The 20,727-nt window shown below is 37.2% G+C and overlaps 1 protein-coding gene across 1 annotated transcript in view; it reads right to left on the bottom strand.

Annotated features, from left to right (window-relative positions):
• Positions 1 to 1,083: 1,083 nt before the first annotated feature.
• Positions 1,084 to 20,727, bottom strand: part of LOC134748313 (zinc transporter ZIP1-like) — a 49,382-nt gene continuing 29,738 nt past the window's right edge. Inside the window, exons 2-6 of the mRNA XM_063683070.1 lie at positions 8,523 to 8,653; positions 7,204 to 7,320; positions 4,176 to 4,357; positions 2,518 to 2,852; positions 1,084 to 1,368 (exon numbers count right to left, since the gene is read on the bottom strand). Of these exons, the coding sequence (XP_063539140.1) occupies positions 1,316 to 1,368; positions 2,518 to 2,852; positions 4,176 to 4,357; positions 7,204 to 7,320; positions 8,523 to 8,653 (818 nt within the window). The 3' untranslated portion in view covers positions 1,084 to 1,315. The remainder of the gene's footprint in view (positions 1,369 to 2,517; positions 2,853 to 4,175; positions 4,358 to 7,203; positions 7,321 to 8,522; positions 8,654 to 20,727) is intronic.

Raw genomic sequence — 20,727 nt, 5'->3', positions numbered from 1 at the left:
ATTCCTAAAGGGCCCTTCACTCTCGTGCGCGAATCGCGGCGCGAAGCGGCGATAGCGAGTGTGGAGTCTAGTTCGCTAATTAGCGAAATCGACTCCACATTCGCGTTCGCGGCTGCGAAGTAGTCTGGAGCGGGCTTAACACCGACTCGGTTTAGCTCAAATGAAATCTGTCTACTACGTATGAATTAATTACAAGAGTCGACGTCTATCGTTCAACTCAATAACTGTAAATCAATACAGGGTGTTTATTTAGTCACCTGCAATAGTTTACGCGCTGAATATACTGAGCAACTTTTACTATGGGCACAACCCCGCAATCGCGAAAAAAAAATTTACTCTCCCATGGAAAATGTCAAGGTCAGACAGCCAAAATGTATGAAACAGCCAATTTTTTTCCCATAGTAAAAGTTGCTCAGTATGACCTATATATTCACCCCGTAAATTATTACAGGTGACAAAAATCCAATCCAATCCAATTATATACAGCTTATATAACACATATAAAATATAATATAGAGGACTTAAATATAAAATAAATTGATGACTAGATTTATGTTCATCGTCTCTGCATCAATAACTGTTCAAATATTGAGCCAATTTTCCTCGTACTATAAACAATAACATTAATTCTTGAATAATACAAACTCATTGCATGTTTAATTAAGACGTAGCACCGGAACAAAACAGCGCTACAGTTGTAACGAAAATACTATCACATTGCTAACTTTTATTTTATCTACAACTGGTATATACTATAGTAGGCATTTAATTCCTATTTTAAAATACGGTTACATATTTACAGCCTACAAATGACAAGGTTTAACTAAGATATCGGTGCAACCTATTTCGCAAAACTATGTAGTAATGTAGGCGTACACGACCTTGATGTTATGGCACTAAGGTCATTCACAAATATAATATATGCACAATTTGTCGCATCGATATCTTAGAACATGAACATAAAGTAGGCCTAGCACATGATTAGCGCGACAGTATCTCGCCGCGAGATAGACTACCCGTCTTTCTCTTATTGTATTAATTAAAGAGGGACGGGTAGTCTATCCCGCTGCGAGATACATTCGCGCCAATCATGTGCTAGCCTGGCAGTTGCTACAGCAAACTATATTGTCATAAAAAAACATTCAACTCACGGCACCCCAGTGACATGGGTAACATTTGAATGATATTATAATAGGTTTTAGATGAATTGATGAGTTATATAACATTACGATATCAAGATAACTTTATCCACTAGGGATAGTAATTTCATTAAAATTCAGTGGCAATTCTTGGTAGAAGTTAAATCCCGTCGTCTTCACTTTCTGTCGTGAGTATGACCGTCGCTGCCATGGGAATGAGTATGAGGTGCTGTAAAAAGAAAAATTATACATTGTTACAAACATGGTTAATTCACGTGCAGTTACCTAAATTATTCCTACTTCAACAAAATGTGTATATTATCGATACATGAATTCGATAGTTTTCAATCACTACTTTTATTCACAATGTGCATTCTGTCCTTATTGGTCATATTGTACCAAGGTCTCGCGATTGTGATTGGATTGAGTTGCACAGTTATTCACACATTTCACACATATTCACAGCAGAAGAATACATGTATTAGGAGCGAAAATCAGATTGCATACAAATATTTAAATGCTCTAACTCTTATACTTAATATATATAAAAAAGTAGTATACCATCAATGTACCCGCTCTTCTTGAGCCGACTGGCATTATCAGAGATGATGGCAAGAGGCCCGATGGGATGTCCTTGGTTCCTTGGAGCTTGGGACGGATGTTGGTGTGGGATGCTACCTGCGTAGACACACTGGCACCGTCCCACCTCCAACGGACTAATGTAAAAGCGGGCGGAGCGGCGGAAAGCGCCGAAATTTTAAAACGTAATAAATATAAGAGCCTCGGTAGAGAGTATCATTTCGTTCCATTTGGAGTTGAAACTCTAGGTCCATGGGGTCCCAGCGCGCATAAGTTGTTTGCAGAAATCGCGAAGCGTCTGGTTGACGTAACTGGTGACCGAAGAGCTGGCGGCTTTCTCGCACAACGTATCAGCATTGCGATACAGCGGGGAAATGCCGCCAGCATCCTTGGTACAATGCCTCAAGGGCCTATTTTTGATTTAAGCTAGTTATTAATTTCGTTTACGTAGTACCACTGTATATATCTTGTATGTAAAAAAGTAGGGTATATATACAACAAATTGTGTCAAAATATTTTCAATACTGTTAATGTCCAGAGAGGAGAAAGTCCTCTACGTTTGTATGAAAAGGCGATTTCGCACGGGTCCTCCACTTTCTTCTTAATATTTTTTCTGGACTTAGCTTAGGTACCTATATTCTATGGAGATTGATGTTAAACCTGATCAGCTAAAACAGGCAGCAGACAGCGAGGTGGTTCAAAAATTCAAGATTTTTTGACAATTTCTTGCTGAAACTTAGGCTGGTTAAAACTATAGATAAGAAACTATAGATACCTAAGGTAGGTAGGTAATACTTACTAAGTAACTGTAGTCCAAACATCAGCGCGAATCCAACAAGGGCAGAGATATATTGCAACACGCCCGATCTGTCGCCCTTCCAAATCTCAAAGAAGATAACGTAAAGCAGCGTTCCCGAAGCCAGGCCTTGCAGGACCACTGAGTAAACGCCAGCGGCAGTGGCTCCTTGCCCGCCGACCAACGCTAAGCCGATGCCGATGCCCATTGGCGACACGATGGCGAAGGTAGTGATGTAGATAATGGCCAGCCAAGTTTTTGTGCGGGTTGCGATTAGCTCTACGCCGATGCAGAAGGCGATGACCAGTTTGTGGGCTGAAATGGCTCCTAGCATGTACCTGGAAAAGGTAAATATATAAGGTTATAGAACTTATAGAATCTGATTAGGTACATGTGGATCAAATAATTTTCCATAAGTTCGCTACAGCTCTAGACTGAAATTACTGCACACTACCACATTAGTTTACTGTATAATAAGCTATCGATATTACACTTTAAACAATATTAATGAGCAAAAAACAAAGTAATTAATCACGATGCTAACTATCAAGATGGCGCTCGAACCGGAAGTCCTCATATTAAATTAAATATTAATATATAGTCTGTCAAACAACTTTGTGTTAGAATTGTCAAAAGAGGTGAGGTTTGGCGCCAGAGTACTGGCCGTTTTTAGGGTTCCGTACCCAAAGGGTAAAAACGGGACCCGGGTTCCGTAACCAAAGGGTCAAAACGGGACCCTATTACTAAGACTCCGCTGTCCGTCTGTCCGTCCGTCTGTCCGTCTGTCTGTCTGTCTGTCTGTCACCAGGCCTAGCTATCACGGTCCATGAGATACAGTTGAAATTTTCACAGATGATGTATTTCTGTTGCTGCTATAACAACAAATACTAAAAACAGAATAATATAAATATTTAAATGGGGCTCCCATACAACAAACGTGATTTTTTTGCTGTTTTTTCCGTAATGGTACGGAACCCTTCGTGCGCGAGTCCGACTCGCACTTGGCCGGTTTTTATTACTATGTAATTTCATACTTCTATAAAATGTCATGTAGAACTATCATGTTTTTTGCCTTTTGCTTTTATGGCTTTGATTTTCTTTTGCTAAATAAAAGGAATATACTATTAATATACTATCACTTTGTCAGAAGAAAAAGGCGCGAACATGAATCTAGTATAACTGGATCGGTCATGAGGGGCGGGGGGAAATGACCGAAGGGAATAGTCTTATCAAGTATCTTTCAGTAGTATTAGCAGAGAAAGCGCTGTTATTGTTTGTCCTTGTCACAGTCTCACATTTTTTTATTCCCCACCGTAAATTTAGTATGGTTTATCATAAACCATTATATAAACCATTTGTAGCCCACCATAATGGTGATCTATGTAATGCTAGGTCTATGGGCGCAAAATAAGAATTTTCTTTGGAATGATAACCCTACGCGCCTACATTTTTTAAATTTGCCGCTTTTTTCTACTGACAGAAATGGCTTGATTGGCTTGATAGACTATAACAGCAGATTTAAAAAAAAAACAAAATTCACGCCATCTATTAATTACTTCTAAAACTAAAGCAACCATTCTAAAGCTCGTTCTAGTAAACATATACAACAATAGGTAGTTCCGCTACTCGTCACAAGATGGCGCCCAAAGTCACAAACTTACCACACGTTCGAAGCGCTTGATTCTAATCCAACGGCTAGACCTTCGAAAAGTTCGTGGATGGAAAGGGCGAGCACGATGAGAAGCCCTCGTAGGGCTGCGGTGACGTCATCGCCGCCGCTGTTCACGGGCATGTGGCTGTGGTGGTGGTGGGAGTGGCCGTTGTGGTTCACTTCCACGTCGTCCTGGAAATTAATAATTTATATGTATATACCTAAGGTTGTTTTGATACCTCTTTCTCGCTAGAAAGAGATATCGCTTTCTCGCTCTTACTTATGGGTCCGTCAAACACGCAACGCTTTTTAAGCTCTCGTGCTAATGGGGCCTAAGGGCGAAGGGACGCACCATTAGAGCGGTACTGTCATAGTAAATTTTGTAACCCCAGTAAATTCACTGCCATCTGTCGACACACTTTAAAACTAAAAATAAATATTTATAAAAATACGATAAAATGTATTTTAATATGGATAAATGATGTTTTTTATTTGCATTAATTCTTTTTATGATTTTGACCCATGTTCTTTCACTGATATGCGTTAAAATTGTTAAATAACAAACAAAACCGTCAACGACAGTAGGCCAAAACTAGTAGCGCCCTCTGATCGAGAATCAAATTTTCTTGATTTTCGAGGCACGTTTTTTCCTTAGACTGTATCCATCTATTACGGAGTTATATCTATCTTTGGAGCACGCTCCGTGCGTGCATTTTGTGGCTGAGGCATTACACTCTTAAGAGTCCCCGGCAAGCTCGGTCGAATTGCACCTTCCCATACAAACGTAGTTCCGCTCTCATTTTAAAACTACGCGTTGGATTGTAATGAAACTTTGCACATACAATGACATGAGGTATATCTAGGTCTGTTATTAGTTTATATTATATAGCTCCAGTTTATAAAACAAACGAAATAGAGTAAAAACTAGTTTCGTATGAAAAACTTAAAATAGCTGTATTTTTTAAACTATGGTATCTGAAGCTACATAAACTAATTACAGACATAGATATACCTTATCCTATTGTAAGTACAAAGTTTCAGAGCAATCTAGCTAGTCGTTTTAAAATGAGAGCGGAACTACGTTTGTATGGAGAACCGAGCTTGCCGGGGACCCTTAAGCGTTCTACTTCTTAGCCCTAGGGGAACGACAATTCAGTGGGTTTTGCGTTCAAAGGGTTAGAAGCTGTGCTGTTACAGTACCTATAGAGGAATTTCCTCCCGCGAACGCTTCGGTTCTGGATTAAGTGTAAGGCCTGAGTGGACGCTCGAGTTGGGCGTGCAGCGGGGCGGGGCGTGCGGCGTGCATGTTAAACAAATGCAATCGTATAGCAGCGGCCTTAGTGCACGCTGCTCAAATCACTTGTGAACCCGACGCCACGCTGCACGCCCCGCCGAAAGCTCCGCTTCGAGCGTCCACTCAGGCCTTACACTGACTCTCTGCAGGGGTTTACTTTGGTAAATTTCAAAGGAGTGTACGGGTTTTTAAAAGGTTTAGAATTAGTTGGACTACAGTAGGCGGTCCTTCTAAAAGGGTCGGCAATGCGCATGTGATACCTCTGAAGTTGCGTGACGTGACCATCGGGCGGGCTTTATACTTGTAAGAATGAATGAAGGCAGCAGCGTAGGTAAGCATCGAATGGGGCTGCTAATTGTCAAAGGTGGTGCCAGTGGTTATACGTGTCTCTACGTTGGTTCTATCATTCTATGAGATGGCTGGAAGGCTATTTGTACAATACTTCCACCGGCCAACCCTATTAGTTAGGACTAGATTCTCTTCTTATAATAAAAAAAAATCGGTCTAGACTGATACTGGATGTCAAAATAACAATTATAATAATAGAAAGTCATATTCGTAACGCAATAATGTTGTAATGTTTATCACCGTTTCTAAGGAAGCGATTATTATATGTCACACTCTTAACCACTAAGAAACCCATTAAGATAATCTGTAATTGTCCACACATTAAGTATGTTTTACCTTTCTAGAGATTGTGAGTAGGTACGTAGCTAAAAGTACCGCTAGAACTGCCCGGGTCCGGGCCGTGACAACCGACACTTCATTTTCTATGACAGGTAACCGGTGATCACGTGATCCTTTCTATAGAAAACGAAGTGTCAGATGCCCAGGCCCGGACCGTTCTAACGTGAGTCATCCTTTAGTCAACTACGTTTGCCTCGATTGATGTGGCGTTTACAGTCGGTACGTAATCCAGGTAAGGACAATGTGGAAAAGACAGTCTATAAGGGAAGTTCGTCTACAAGCTCTATCATCGATTCATCGCTCTTAACTCTTGCGTTTGTACACATACTCCACTAACAGAAGGTCAGTAGAGCAGAAGGAGTGAAACTCTTCCTTTTTGACTGTGTCGGAGCGACGTTCGGTGTATACAAATACGAGTTCGTTTTTTTTTTTTTTAATACCACGACGGTGGCAAACAAGCATACGGCCCGCCTGATGGTAAGCAGTCATCGTAGCCTATGGACGCCTGCAACACCAGAGATATTACATGCGCGTTGCCGACCCTTTAAAAACCTGTACACTCCTTTTTTGAAGAATCCCATACTGTAGCCCCTCGGGAAAACCTCGGCAGGGAGCTCATTCCACAGCCGAAGAGTACGCGGGAGGAAATTCCTCTTAAACCGCACCGTGTGAGGATGAACGCCCTGCCGATGGCGAGCGGTGCGGTGATAGAAAGCGGCCGTTGGCATCATGTCAAACAATTCTTCAGAGCACAGCCCATTGTACAGGCGGTTGTTCTTGCCCTATGACGGTCTTCCCATCACTAAACTTTATATGTACTTAATTAATTTTTAACAAGCAGAAACGTCTGCGATCGATGCTATTAAGCTTAGAATAAATTTAAAAGTGGAAAAATTACTGCCTTGGGTGAGACTTGAACTCACGGCCTCTGGATGGCCTATATGTACTTACCCAATTCCTGACATGTAAAATAATATAACTTTTACTAATAAAAGTTCTGATTCTGATTATGGCGGTCCTCACAACATTAGCGGACATAAAGTGAAAAGTTATTTACCTTCAATTTCTCCGGTTCGATGAGATCCGCAGTAGAGTTAGTGACACTCTTCTCCCCCACGCTGTCTGGGCTGCACCGGCTCTTGCGCACACTCAAGTTCCGGACGAACGGCATGGCCTGAAAGAAAAAATATAGATATAACACTATTTTGCACTAAACAAAAGATAGTCAAGAACGTTAGTTTGATGATGGCTGCATGTTTTTGGAACAATTTCGTAAGTAATTCGACGAAATGCTTATACCAAACTAGTTCATTTCGCAAGTTTTCTGCGGCTCAAGTGTGGATAGATAGATCAAAACATCAATTTTATCATTTACAGGTTTCAAATTGACCTCATTAGCCGCGGGCAACATACATGTAGGTATAACGAGCTGCAAAATTGCATTTTTATTTTATTTATTAGAGAAACAACAAAAAATATGCGAGGATAATAGGTTACATTGTTAGGAAACTTAGGAACATACATGGATACCTACATTATGGATGGAATTCGTTTATAAAGTGGCCATGCACTTTTGCAGCGCGCTGAACATACTTTAATGTTACTTAATAGTAGTTTATGTGACTGCTACATAATAAAAGGCATTAAAATACGAGTGTGCGTTTATGAAACGAATGAAATGAGTTTCATAAAAGAATCACACGAGTATTTTAATGCCTAATTATGTACAGTTACATTCACTGCTTTATCTACATCAATATCAATATCAAACGGGTAAGCATAACATAAGCTTCAACAAATCAAAGTACATAATTTTATTCTTACAAACTAAGTCAAATGGCGGTAATGCAAACTTTTTAGCGCATGTCACCCATCCGTTGTTTTTTTTATAAATTCAGACAACTAGAGTCGGGGTCGTCTGCAATATCGTCGTGAACAAACGTGCGAAATTTGTCAAAATTGTTTGTAACTGACACCTCATTTCGAACAAAACGTTATCTCGACTGATATTAGAATAGACGTCAAATCAAATTTATTTGTTTCTCAGAGCTGTTCTAAATTTGAATGTAATTAAGGTATCGGTTATCTATATCAAAGAGGATATAATAAGATAGAGCGGTACTGTCATAGTAAATTTTGTAACCACTGTAAATTCACTGCCATCTATCGACATACTTTAAAACTAAAAATGAAGATTTATAAAAATACGTTAAAATGTATTTAAATATTCTATATATAACGTAAAGTTAAAATTACGTTGCACCTACAGATACAATTTTTTTCATATAGGCCGTTAGCTTATCGTTTCTGAATCTATTAAAGGGAGGTTATGATATAGATGTAGATAAAACACTTTAACTGCACAGTCTCGTCTACCTTAGCGTTCCGTCGCTCCCGCCGATGTATGTACAGATGCACCAGCTCCTCGACAAGGTACATGATGAAGAAGCCGCAGCACATCAGCAGGTGCGCCAGGGAAAACTCGAAGCTGCGGATTTGGTTGCTCGCTGGAATTAAATGAAAAATCTTTAATTAGGTATATCAACTAGTTCAACTGAAAACTTTTCTTCGGTTACCGCGATAGTTACACATGAAATAAAACTATGAAAACGGATTATATCGCGTATATATATATATCTTTACTTGAAAAATACTTATAGTGTATAACTAGCCTTATGAACCGATTTTGCATGTACAACCAGCCTTAAAGTTTGTAGTCTATGATTGTTCATTATTTTAGTATGTGGGTATTTTTGCACTTTGTAATTTTTCCTGTCACCCGTTGACCACGAACGCTGTAAAGAGTTCGAAACGTCGGGATGTATTATAAATTCAATATACGCGATATAATCCGTTTTCATAGTTTTATTTCATGAAAACTTTTCGTTTCGAAAAAGTTCCTGACTGAGTAAGAGAACAAGACAAAAGTCAAGACATCATACAGAATTTGAAGATGAGCCTTATGAAGTTGTTAATTACTTATTGTTTATTGCCAATAATGATCATTATTTTTCAGATGACAAGTAGAAAAAAACATTTTTGCATACAATTTGGTCACCCTGTTCAATGTGACGTCTTGTCGCTTTCCATACAGCGTATTTCAAAAGTCATAGGGTGACCATGATTACTTAGTACAAGATTAATTTTACATGAAGAATAAGAAAAATTAAACTAATTATGTTTTAATCAAATACTACCATATGATAATGTGGATCATTTACAGAGTCAGAAAAAGTGGTTCTGGATCACGACCCAGAAATCAGCCTGTATTGGTTAGGCCAGGGGTCTCAAAAAATTATGATGCGGGGTCGTTATATTATCGCAGGTAGTTTTTGGTTCTCCTTCTTCTTAGTTCCTATCTGTGGGCAAGATTGGATGGCTCACTGGCCAGGTGCGACCCGCAGCTCGAAGTTTTTAGACCCTTTAGGCCTCTATACTATGGACAAAATTATATGCTCTACCAAAAATATCACTTATATTGTAAAAAAAGCTTGGAACTACATATCTCTCTGGGTCTGAGGGCCTAACGCGAACACCGTTCTGAAGCACTGATTTAAACTTTCACGATTTTTACTCATTATTATTCACAACGACGGGACTTAATCGCGTTAAACCGTTCTGAAGGTCAAATGACATTACTTACAGTTTTGTAAAATCTAGTGCTTATGTAAAATTTTAAATTTGGCTGCCAACCGGACCTTTAGGATGCAACCGGGAAGTATAATGACCCACTGACTGAAAACATTCAACAAGATTGCAGATTGCAGAACAAATAAAAGTAGTATTTAATAGCTCAAGTAGGTATTTCAAGTATTTGCAAGCAAGAAGATAAGTTACGCAAACCTTTGCACGTTGCCTCATAACCATACAGGGTGGCGAAGTAATCAGAAATAAGAGTACCTATTGGCGGCCATTTCAAATCAATAGTCGTTAAATTAACAAATAAGAAAAACTAGAAGTCGCTGCCACTGACTTTGTGTAATATTGTCCTATAATATTATTTAACTAGCGCCCCGCCCCGGCTTAGCACGGGTTACACAAAACCCTAACAAACTACATACCTAAACCTTCTTCAAGAATCACTCTATTTATAGGTGAAAACCGCATGAAAATCCGTTCTGTAATTTTTGAGTTTATCGCGAACATACATACACACAAACAGACAGACGCGGCGGGGGACTTTGTTTTATAAGGTGTAGTGATTATTTATTTTCATTTCTTATGCTCTGAAAGAGGGTCATTGCTGTTCTAAAAAGTGTGCAGAAAGTTTCTACGTACGTTTCTGCACTAGAGCATTTTATGTTCCAAGTACGATTTTTTTCATTTTTTTACGATGTTTTTTTAAACCACAATTTGGTTTTGAATTAAAAGGATTTGTTATACAATTTCCATCCTGATATTTCACTCCCCATTTATAAAATAACGATAATTTTACCTAAATGGTTAATTTAATAATACCCTCAAGAAATGCTATAAAAAATTATACTTAGTCATGTTTTAAAAAAAAACACGTATTTATTTTACTTTCCTCGTATTCGAAATGAAAAGTAGAGTGATTAACTTGGGTAAAAGGCATAATTTTAGCCTCGGACTATTTATTGGCGCTCGAACGCAGTGAGCTACTAACTACTAAGAACTACCTCGGCAACAGTGAGTGCCTTTCAACTATGAACGGCCTGCCTCATATAAAAAAAATCGTGCTCCGTAGATAGGGGATTATTTTTATGCAAAAATTTTTTTTGGCTGACTAAATAAATATTTTATTTTTGGGAGTTACATAGTTCGATATGAACTTTACATTTTCCTTACCGTGCATGTTGTATTGAGATTTCCGATCACGTATAATCTTAAATTACCCTGTATTTGCAGTGTGATATATGATATGTGATAAATATGCTTGTGTACCGGACCTACACGTAATCGTAAAAAATATGAGTGCTTTATTTATGTAATGACAGGTAGGTACCTACTGTGAACTATGAACGTAATCACTGTAATATGCATCCTATAAACCTTCCTCTTGAATCACTATCTATAAAAAAAAACCACATCACAATTCGTTGCGTAGTTTTAAAGATCTAAGCATACATAGGGACAGACAGACAGCAGGAAGCGACTTTCTTTTATACTATGTAGTGATTACTTAGCTATATTAGATTAACTCTATCTGTAATGTTGGTTAACGGGCTATAACCGGCGGTAGTTATTGTTTAACTTATTTTTAATGACTTGCTTTACCGAAATAAAAATCTCATATGTAATTAAAAACCTTATTATATTGTTTTTTCCGCATTCTCCTTTATTTTATTATGTGTCAGTTGTAATTTTGAAGGTACACACTTCTGAACCCAGGTAGCAAAGTGACGTCAGCGACGTCATAATGACGGCATTATTGCGTCATAATGACGTCGCTGTCGTCATAATGACGTATAAATGCTACCTGGGAAGTAGTATTAGGGTCCCGTTTTTACCCTTTGGGTACGGAACCCTTAAAAGTAGGTATTGGCGCATTTTTAATGTCTTCGGTATATTATAAGTAAATAAAGTTCTCGGGCTTATAGATAATAATATATCTACAGTAAATCGCACTTATTACCACAAATTAGGGAAAGCAAATTTGTTTAAAAATTAACAACTTTATTTTAAGGTGCAATTTGTTTACAGTTCGTGGTTTGTTTACAGTACTAATAATATATGGGTTTTTCAAAACATGTTTTTTTGTTTTCTAGAAAAATAACAATAAAGACTACTTACCTACGTACCTTTCTATACTTGGTCGAGCAAATCTTGTCAGTAGAAAACAGCGCGAGATTCAAATTTTCTATGGGACGATAACCCTTCGTGCCCACTTTTTTTAAATTTGCCACCTTTTCCTACTGAAAAGATTTGCTTGACTGACTATAACTATATACCACTAATACTTATCAACGAAAATGAAAAATCTACTTTAAATAGAAAGAAAAGAAGAAAAAGCTTTACTTTGCGTAGTGTACAATAGGGCTGGCAGACATGTTTTAACTTAGTATTGGAATGAAAAAAAAAAACCGGTCAAGTGCAACTTCGTTTAACTCGTGCACCGAGGGTTCCGATGTTTCCAATGCTACAATTACTAAGCAGCTGGTATATGAAGGCGACACTCTTGTAAAGGCGATTTACACGAGCACAGAGCGAGTGTGACGACCCGTTGCAAGCTCGGCTTTTGGCAGCCAACTAATGAGCGGAGGCCAAATGGGTCACAAAATTGAGGATCTATATGCCGACTGCCTAATACCCACTTATTGGGTCATTCGTTAAAAATCGGCAAGTGGCTGTATAGTGGAAATTAAGTAACTTAAATCTTTTTTTTGGCATAAGGGGATGACTGCTTGACAATGTACACTTTTTATGGAAGAAAATTTACATTCAGCTTCAGCTGCAAAAGTGCATGGGCATTTTATGAATGAATTCCATTCATAATGTGTCCATGCAATTTTGCACATCTCTGTACAATTTTTGTACCTCCTTCAAGAGAAAAGGATGCGTCAGTCTGGCCCACCACAGTCAGCTAATAAAAACAAAACAATAGAACTATTTGTATTAGCAAGTAATACTTACTTATGACTTAATATGACAAAAGCTATGAAAAATTATCTTTCCTACCCATTGTGCGAAATTAACTATGAGGTTATAATTACAGGGTGATAACATTCATCGTATTTATCATTTATTTTTATTAGAGAGAACATGTGTTTATGTTTCCCGTAATTTATTATTCTTAATATTTACTGGAGATTGTTTTTCTTGCAATAAATTATCATGAAGATAAACAATTGTTCAAGCAATGACGTTCAACCATTATTATTGGCGTAATGATAATTCATTTCATGCATTGATTGTTGAAGAAACTTTACGGTTTACAAAGAACGCCATAATTGGAAATACAACAACCTAAGATCTTAAAACACCTGTTTAAATGTATTTCACAAATGTTCGCTTGAATTTGTTTTTGAAACGGGGCCAACTGCCGAAGCTACAAGTAGAATAGAGAAATAAATAAGTACCAAATTAGTGAGCGTCGAAAGCTATAAGCAAAGAGAATATATAGTATAGGTAGTATAGTATAGAGGGTTATTGTCATAGTAAATTTTGTAGTCACAGTAAATTTACTGCCATCTATCGACACAGAATTATAACTAAGAATGAAAATGTATTAAAAATATACATTTTCATTTTTATTTATAATTTAGTTATAATTCTGTGCCGCTTTCTACCCAGTGGCTTAGGATGTACCTGATACGGATTGTTTTAGTTAAAATTAAAATTGAATAAATGTGTTGAAAGATTTAGTATTCAAATTAGTAAGTAGGTATGCATGAGTACAATCATGGGATTTCTTTGTAACGGTATATAATGCAATAAAAAACGGCCAAGTGCGAGTCGAATTCGCGCACGAAGGGTTGCGTACCATAACGCAAAAAACGGCAAAAAAATAACGTTTGTTCTATGGGAGCCACACTTAAATATTTATTTTATTCTGTTTTTAGTATTTGTTGTTATAGCGGCAACAGAAACACATCATCTGTGAAAATTTCAACTGTCTAGCTATCACGGTTCATGACATACAGCCTGGTGATAGACGGACAAACAGACGGACGGACAGCGGAGTCTAAGTAATAGGGTCCCGTTTTTACCCTTTGGGTACGGAACCCTGAAAAAACCTGCCTGTGCCTGTGATTTTAATATTACTTACCTACATGTTTTCAATCGCTCAATACTGGGTTCACGAACATTGGTATCAAACTTAAGCCAAGTCGAATGAAGACAATAAAGTAAAAAACAAATATACAAGGCACTTATTTGAATGGCTCTTAAAACCGGGAAACACTTTACAGCTCGTGCAACTTTTAAGGAAAGGTTACGGAATCCATCTTACAAACCGGTCGGGCAGGGCTCGCAGGGCCAGCCCTGGGGCCTGGGGTAAACCTACTACTGCACTCGTAAACACCGTGAAAAGCTTATAGGTACATTGGATCGGAGATGGTAAGATAATCTGCCTTTATTTGTGAGATTCATTTAGTATTAGGCATGTAGGGGTTTACCTGTATTAGCTAATTTTGAATACAACTTTAAACATACAAACGAGTTGCCCCTGTCGCTCAAACGGTCCCGGTCTGTAGCATCACTCAAAGTTAATCTGAAAAAGCTTTGGCTTTCCCACGAACTATGATTTGGTTGAGTGCTAATATATATATTTTATTTATATATTATATATATATATATATATATACATTTATTTAATATTTATTTAGTACTATATATTTATGTATGCTAGTACATATTTATTTTATTGCATAATGCAATTGATGTATTTTAGTTATTCGTAGACGTTAATATTGTAGTTTTCCTTTTTAAATATTATTGTACGTTCTGTAAGTTTGTCTATCTATCTAATTCGAATTTTCCACTCATTTACTCTAAGGTTAGCTGGAAGAAATCCCTTATAGGGATAAGCTCGCCTTTGTACCTAAATTTATATGAATTTCATGTTATCAATTTTTGTTTTGTACAATAAAGTGATTTACTACTACTACTACAAACCTTTGCAACATTAACCCCATTACACATCGACACATTCAGTCCATTATCAACCCGGTACCGCCGCGTACCGGTTACCATCACTCCGACAGTCGTCGGGCCTAGCTGAGTTTCTTGCTGGAGTCTTCTCCTAGCCTAGCCAGGTTGTAGCGAACCAGCGACAAAACTCCCATTAGCTCGATTCCCTTTACACCCTCAGATCAAGTTGAGACCGCTCAACCGATCTGCGCTGGAGCGAAAACTCTTTAGGAGTATTCCAGCGTAGCAAAACCTTCTAAGGGTCCTGGATTTTCCCCAGGCTACCATCCCCTACGCAATAGAACCCAAGTCAGGTTAAAAAAAATAACCCCATTAGTAGTTGCTGCCGTAGATTACTGAACTGATACGTCATTTTGTAAATGAAATAATTCCAATTTCTAATTACTAGGTTAATAAATCAGAAAATATACATTTTACCTGTCACAATTATTAACCGTGTACCTACATTATGAATACCTATACCTATAACTGAATATTTACATCATTTGGAACAATTCTACATTCATCATCAATTACTACATACATATTGCTTCATATCATATATCATCTTTTTATCCGTTCGGTAATACCTGAACATGAGAAAGTACCAATAAATATTTACAAATAAACTATACATACACGTAGAAAAAAGCAGCCGTAAAACTTTTTCAGGCATTGCTTAAAATATTTACTGAAGGAGCTAATAATAAGAGCGATTACTATATACACTGAGATATTATTACTATATGTAGAGAAACCATACCAAACAATGAAATTGTCGCAATTGCAATCTGTACCTGTTTAGGTCGCGAGACTCGCACTTCTATGGTTTGTTGTCAAAACAACATCAACTCATGGCGCAAAATACTGGTTCTGTGTGCCGGTTCTATATGTTAGTAATAGTAATTCAATAATACTATTCAGATTTACACTAAATTGAAGTTTGCGAGCGTGTATTTTATGAGATCAACCCTTTATGATAATGTACCTGTATGATTGTTGTTAATCAAAGCTAATGTTTTCGAATCACAAACGCTATCGTTAGCCAGTTGAAAAAAATTGTTTGTCCTTATCAACGCTGTATTTTTGTTGTATTTAGTGACTTCTTTTATTTACTAGTTATAAAAAATAAGTGGGGCTGGGGGGAGTAACTGTAGTGAGTTTCAAGACCAACTTTAATAATGGCTATAGATATGTCAGTGCCGTGGCTAAACAACATCCGTCCATAGTTTTTTGCTGACAATGGTCTGTTAAAGTTACCCGTCTTGTTATTCATCACGTTTTTTATTTGTAATTATACTGATTTATTTATAATAGCAAGTTGCAAAGAACTTGTTTTACTTGAATTTGATTGTAATTGTAGTCTGTATTATTTATTTGTTTTGTGCAAGGCTTATAACAGGGTTGAAATAAATATCTGATGATGACGAAAGCCTGGAAGTCATGCCGTGTACTTCATCTACTTCCAAAAATAAATAATATTAAACTTTAAATAAAATACTAAAAAGTGTGTATGGGGCACATGCACTTATCTACTTATATTCGATTTAAAAACGTTTTCCATACGGTATAGTTTTCGAATTATAACTAAAATTTATGCCATTATACTCGTATAAGTACTAAAAATACGCGACCCGATTGGTTTCACTCTGTTTCAGTCACTCTACGTAGTCTACGTCTCTAGGACATTCAAAATAAACTTAAAAATAATCACAAAGGTACTGGTATAATTATTATTTTACAAAAGTACTATAATGACTAGATTATTGGCGATATGACAGGGAGAAATACATTTTTTTCTCAAAAATTTCGCCTTAACATGTACCTTCTTGAACTTAAAGGCCTAACATTTTATTATGTACCTCTATCTCTCTGTAGGTACATTGAGGTCGGCTAGGCAACAAGCATTACATATGCATAGGCACGAGGGCATTGTCTCAGCTCAAACTCCCAAGAACGCTATACTTCTTTATTATAAGGACACTTGATTTCTAAGTCGATATGAATATTGTATTAAATCAGCCGTTTCTCCCAGATTTAACACTTAGAACTATATAAATGCTAAACCATTTGTACTTGTGCATTCTGCTAAAGAAAATAATAATTTTTAAAAAATTGGAATAAATTCAGGCGAGTGAAGCTGTGGAATGAGCTGCCAGTTTCGCTCAGACAGGCGCAATCGCTTGCGTCGTTCAAGGAGAGGTTAAAGAAGCTGTGGTTATCTGATTGACTAATGTGCCTATATTTGTATTGTATGTTGCTTTATATTTTTCTACTTTTTTCCAATTTTTAGTGTATTTTCCCCATTCCTTTTTGTGTAATATATTATATGTTTATCCTATTAATTTTGTATGTATTTATATCCTTTATCTTTCTGGTACCTTGTTGTACATTTTGCTACATTTGTCACCCTCTTTTCACTTTCTCCTCTCATCTACTCAAAGGTTAACTGGAAGAGATCCCTCATAGGGATAAGTTCGCCTTTGTACATCTTATTATTTGTACCATGTAATTTTTAATGTGTATATTTGTACAATAAAGAGTTTACTACTACTACTACTACTACTACTTGATGTCTCAGCTCTGGGGAAAGTGGCAAGTTGTCCCAGAGTAGTCGCGAGTTTCAATCTCGCTTGTAGGGTGGTATTATTTCTATTTTTCCTTTATTTCATAAAAAAATAATGGCCACCGTAACAGACTTCAGTCGTGCAGTAATTAAATAATCTCTACTCAGAAATCTAATTTCATATTTAATATGTTATTCCTTTGCCAACATTCCAAAATATATTTTAGCGAACAGACAGCTAAACTTCTCCATAATTTATACTTATACTCAAGCGAGCAATCCAGCTTCCAGCGAGCAAGAGTAATTTAAAATCTCGTTCCACTGATTTCGAATCTTATTTCGAAGGGACAGGGAATACAATGTATTAGTATCGAGAGATTTATGAGACGTGACTGAAGGATTTCTAGGACGTATAATGACCCCTGGTTTGAAATATTGTACTAGCTAGGTATACCTTTTACTACGACAGCTGCATTTCGCTTAGATGTTCCTTTAAATCTTATTTCTGCTTTATTGTCAGGCATATGTAAATACAAACGATCTATGTATAAATTAAATTATGAAACTATTAATATAAATTAATATGTTTTAATAAATAATTCGTCCTCAACCAGTATTCTGCAGCAACATCTTGTCTTGTGTACCTTGAGATACCAGAATTTGTTATATCTTTTAATTTAAAATATACATATACTAAAGTACTAAATTATAACTGGCGCTGAGTCCAAAATATTAATATTGATCACTCTCTAGATAGTCTAGATATATACTTGTTCCATAATGTGTGTAACGGAGAATCTGTGTTACTAGTTTTTCACGGATAGCCCTGGAGTGTTTTCAATTTTTGATAGACTCATCATTTTAAAGTCTGTCAACCCATTTCCGTCAGTAGAAAAAAGCGACAAATTTAAAAAAGGCGCGAAGGGTTATCGTCCCATAGAAAAATTTAATTTCGCGCCTTTTTCTCCTGACAAAGTTGTTTGACATGCAGACTATAATTACCAGTTTTTTTAATGCAGTCTCAACTCTCAACTCAACAGCCAAGATTAAATCCTCTGATTTGTTCAATTTAAGACGATTCTCGCTGATTTGGCCTTGAGCGTCTCAGCGTCTCTGTACCCGCACCCCGCTCACTGCGATCGTACGTGAATTTCGTCTCGGTGCGGCGACTGCGGCGGAACGAGGTTCAAAGAATAACCTACAGCCCAGAGGCGCGCGGCATTTGGCGCTATACCTCGTATTTGTGTATCTTTTGCAGATATTTTGTTGTTTGAGTATGAGTAGATCATGCGTGTAGTGGGAGGTCGTAAATTATAATAAAAATATATTCCCTTATGCATTATACTTTACAAGCCTCAGTTAGTTAATTTGTGTTTTATCTGTTTCTTACAAATATATACCTAAGTCAAATCGACGGATTAAGATTTATAGCTAAAGCTTGATATGTACTAAATTGAGGCGTACAGTGCGTTTATTTTATACAGTTTTTTTTTATCCGTAATAAATAAATATAAATAATGCCATTAATAGTTAACTTATAAAATTAAAGTACCTACTAGCTTCATATACTACTACAAATTTGTTATTTTTCGAAGTTCGAAGTTTTCTCAATCATTACGTGGGAATATCATCATTATTAGGGTTCCGTACCTCAAAAGGAAAAAACGGAACCCTTATAGGATCACTCGTGCGTCTGTCTGTCTGTCTGTCCGTCTGTCACAGCCTATTTTCTCGGAAACGACTGAACCAATTAAGTTGAAATTTGGTGTATATATGTAAGTTTGTGACCCAAAGACGGACATGTAACGTAAACAAATTAATTTTAAACACGGGGGCCACTTTTGGGGGGTAAAAGAGAAAATAAAAAAAAAGTTTTTCAAACTATATCGTGTTACATATCAAATGAAAGAGCTCATTGTGAGAATCTCAAATGTATATTTTTTATAATTTTAGGATAAACAGTCAATTCAATTAAATTAAATATATTCTTTATTCAAATAGGCCTAGCAACAAGCACTTTTAAATTGTTTAGAAGTTATTCACGAAAATAGGCAAAAAATGAGCATTTTATCTCCCTTTATCTCCGAAACTACTGGGTATAAAATTTTGAAAAAAATCCACATAATAGATCTTTACCTATAGATCACAGGAAAACTTATTAGAAATGAGCAGTCAAGCGTGAGTCGGACTTAATAATTTACTTTTTGATCCAACCCCTACGGGTTTATTAAAGACATTTCACGCAAGTTTCACATAAAAAATTAATTGTTTAATTTGAGTAATGTACGGAACCCTTGGAACGCGACTCCGACTCGCACTTGGCCGGTTTTTATTACAAGCGCGCCACAACCAAATCAGCGCTTTGCAGTCATTTATTTTTTTAGTGGTTAACATTATAATATGTCGGTTAGAAAACATTTATTTATTTATTTCAAATGAAGTTTTCTCAAACATACGTATATTATAGTATAATATATACGGATATTATCATTACATTCATTGTAATAGACCGCAAAATACCGTGTTGCGCTCGCTAATGCGCGTCGCAACCAAATCAGCGCTCTGCAGTTATTTATTCTTTGGCCACAATAACTCCGATATTATAGCACTTTGCTTGTGCATAAGCGAACATAGTGCAAGGAAGGCACGGAGCGACGAGCGACACAGCCTCCTCGTCTCAAAACTGGCACACGACTGCCGGCCACGCCATTTTCAGGCTGCATACGCATGAAATGTGGAAAAACGTTCGATTTCTTAAGAAAATATTTTTTGATTAAGAAAAGCTATGTTGCGTTTGTAGAACCTGTTAAAACATTTTTGTTAGTTTAAAAATAATTTTAATCGATTAAGCCGTTTAGAAGTTATAAGCAAAGTTAGCCGCAAAACGGCCTGTCGTGTTATTTTTTTTTCGGTGAAACTACAAATTTCAGGAAAAAAGTCAAATGTTGCGATTGTTGTCCATAGAGTGAAGATGCATATATATTTTTTTCATAATTTTTGGTTGACTCATTTAGAAGTTATAAGCTCTAAAAAGTAACAGTTTTTGGCCAAAAACTGCGCGAAGCGCCTTAAAGCATATAGCAAGTACATAACATGTCGGATGTCACTTCACTTCAAACATTTGAAGGCCTTTGGCCTAGCGTGTCAGGCCGGTGGCGGCCGGGGCGCGCCGAATGAGTGCGCGCGGATGCATTGCGCCAGGCGGCCTTGAGCCGAGATGTCTGCGCTACATCTCGGGTTTTATTTAGGTGCGTACGCGATCCTTGCTAATGGCTCCTCTACACGATGGGCCATCATACTGGCCCACTAAGATGTGTCGTCGGACGGCTTATGGCGCGGCGGGATGGCGATGTAATGGCAACGGTGTCGGTTTTCGTTTGAAAATCAAAGGTAGTCCATAGTGCGTGTCTTAACCATCGCATG

Source organism: Cydia strobilella, chromosome 16 (genome assembly GCF_947568885.1).
Source record: "Cydia strobilella chromosome 16, ilCydStro3.1, whole genome shotgun sequence".
Taxonomy (NCBI): domain Eukaryota; kingdom Metazoa; phylum Arthropoda; class Insecta; order Lepidoptera; family Tortricidae; genus Cydia; species Cydia strobilella.
The sequence above is the reverse complement of the archived record's forward strand: the minus strand, read 5'-3'. Positions and strand labels throughout refer to the sequence as shown.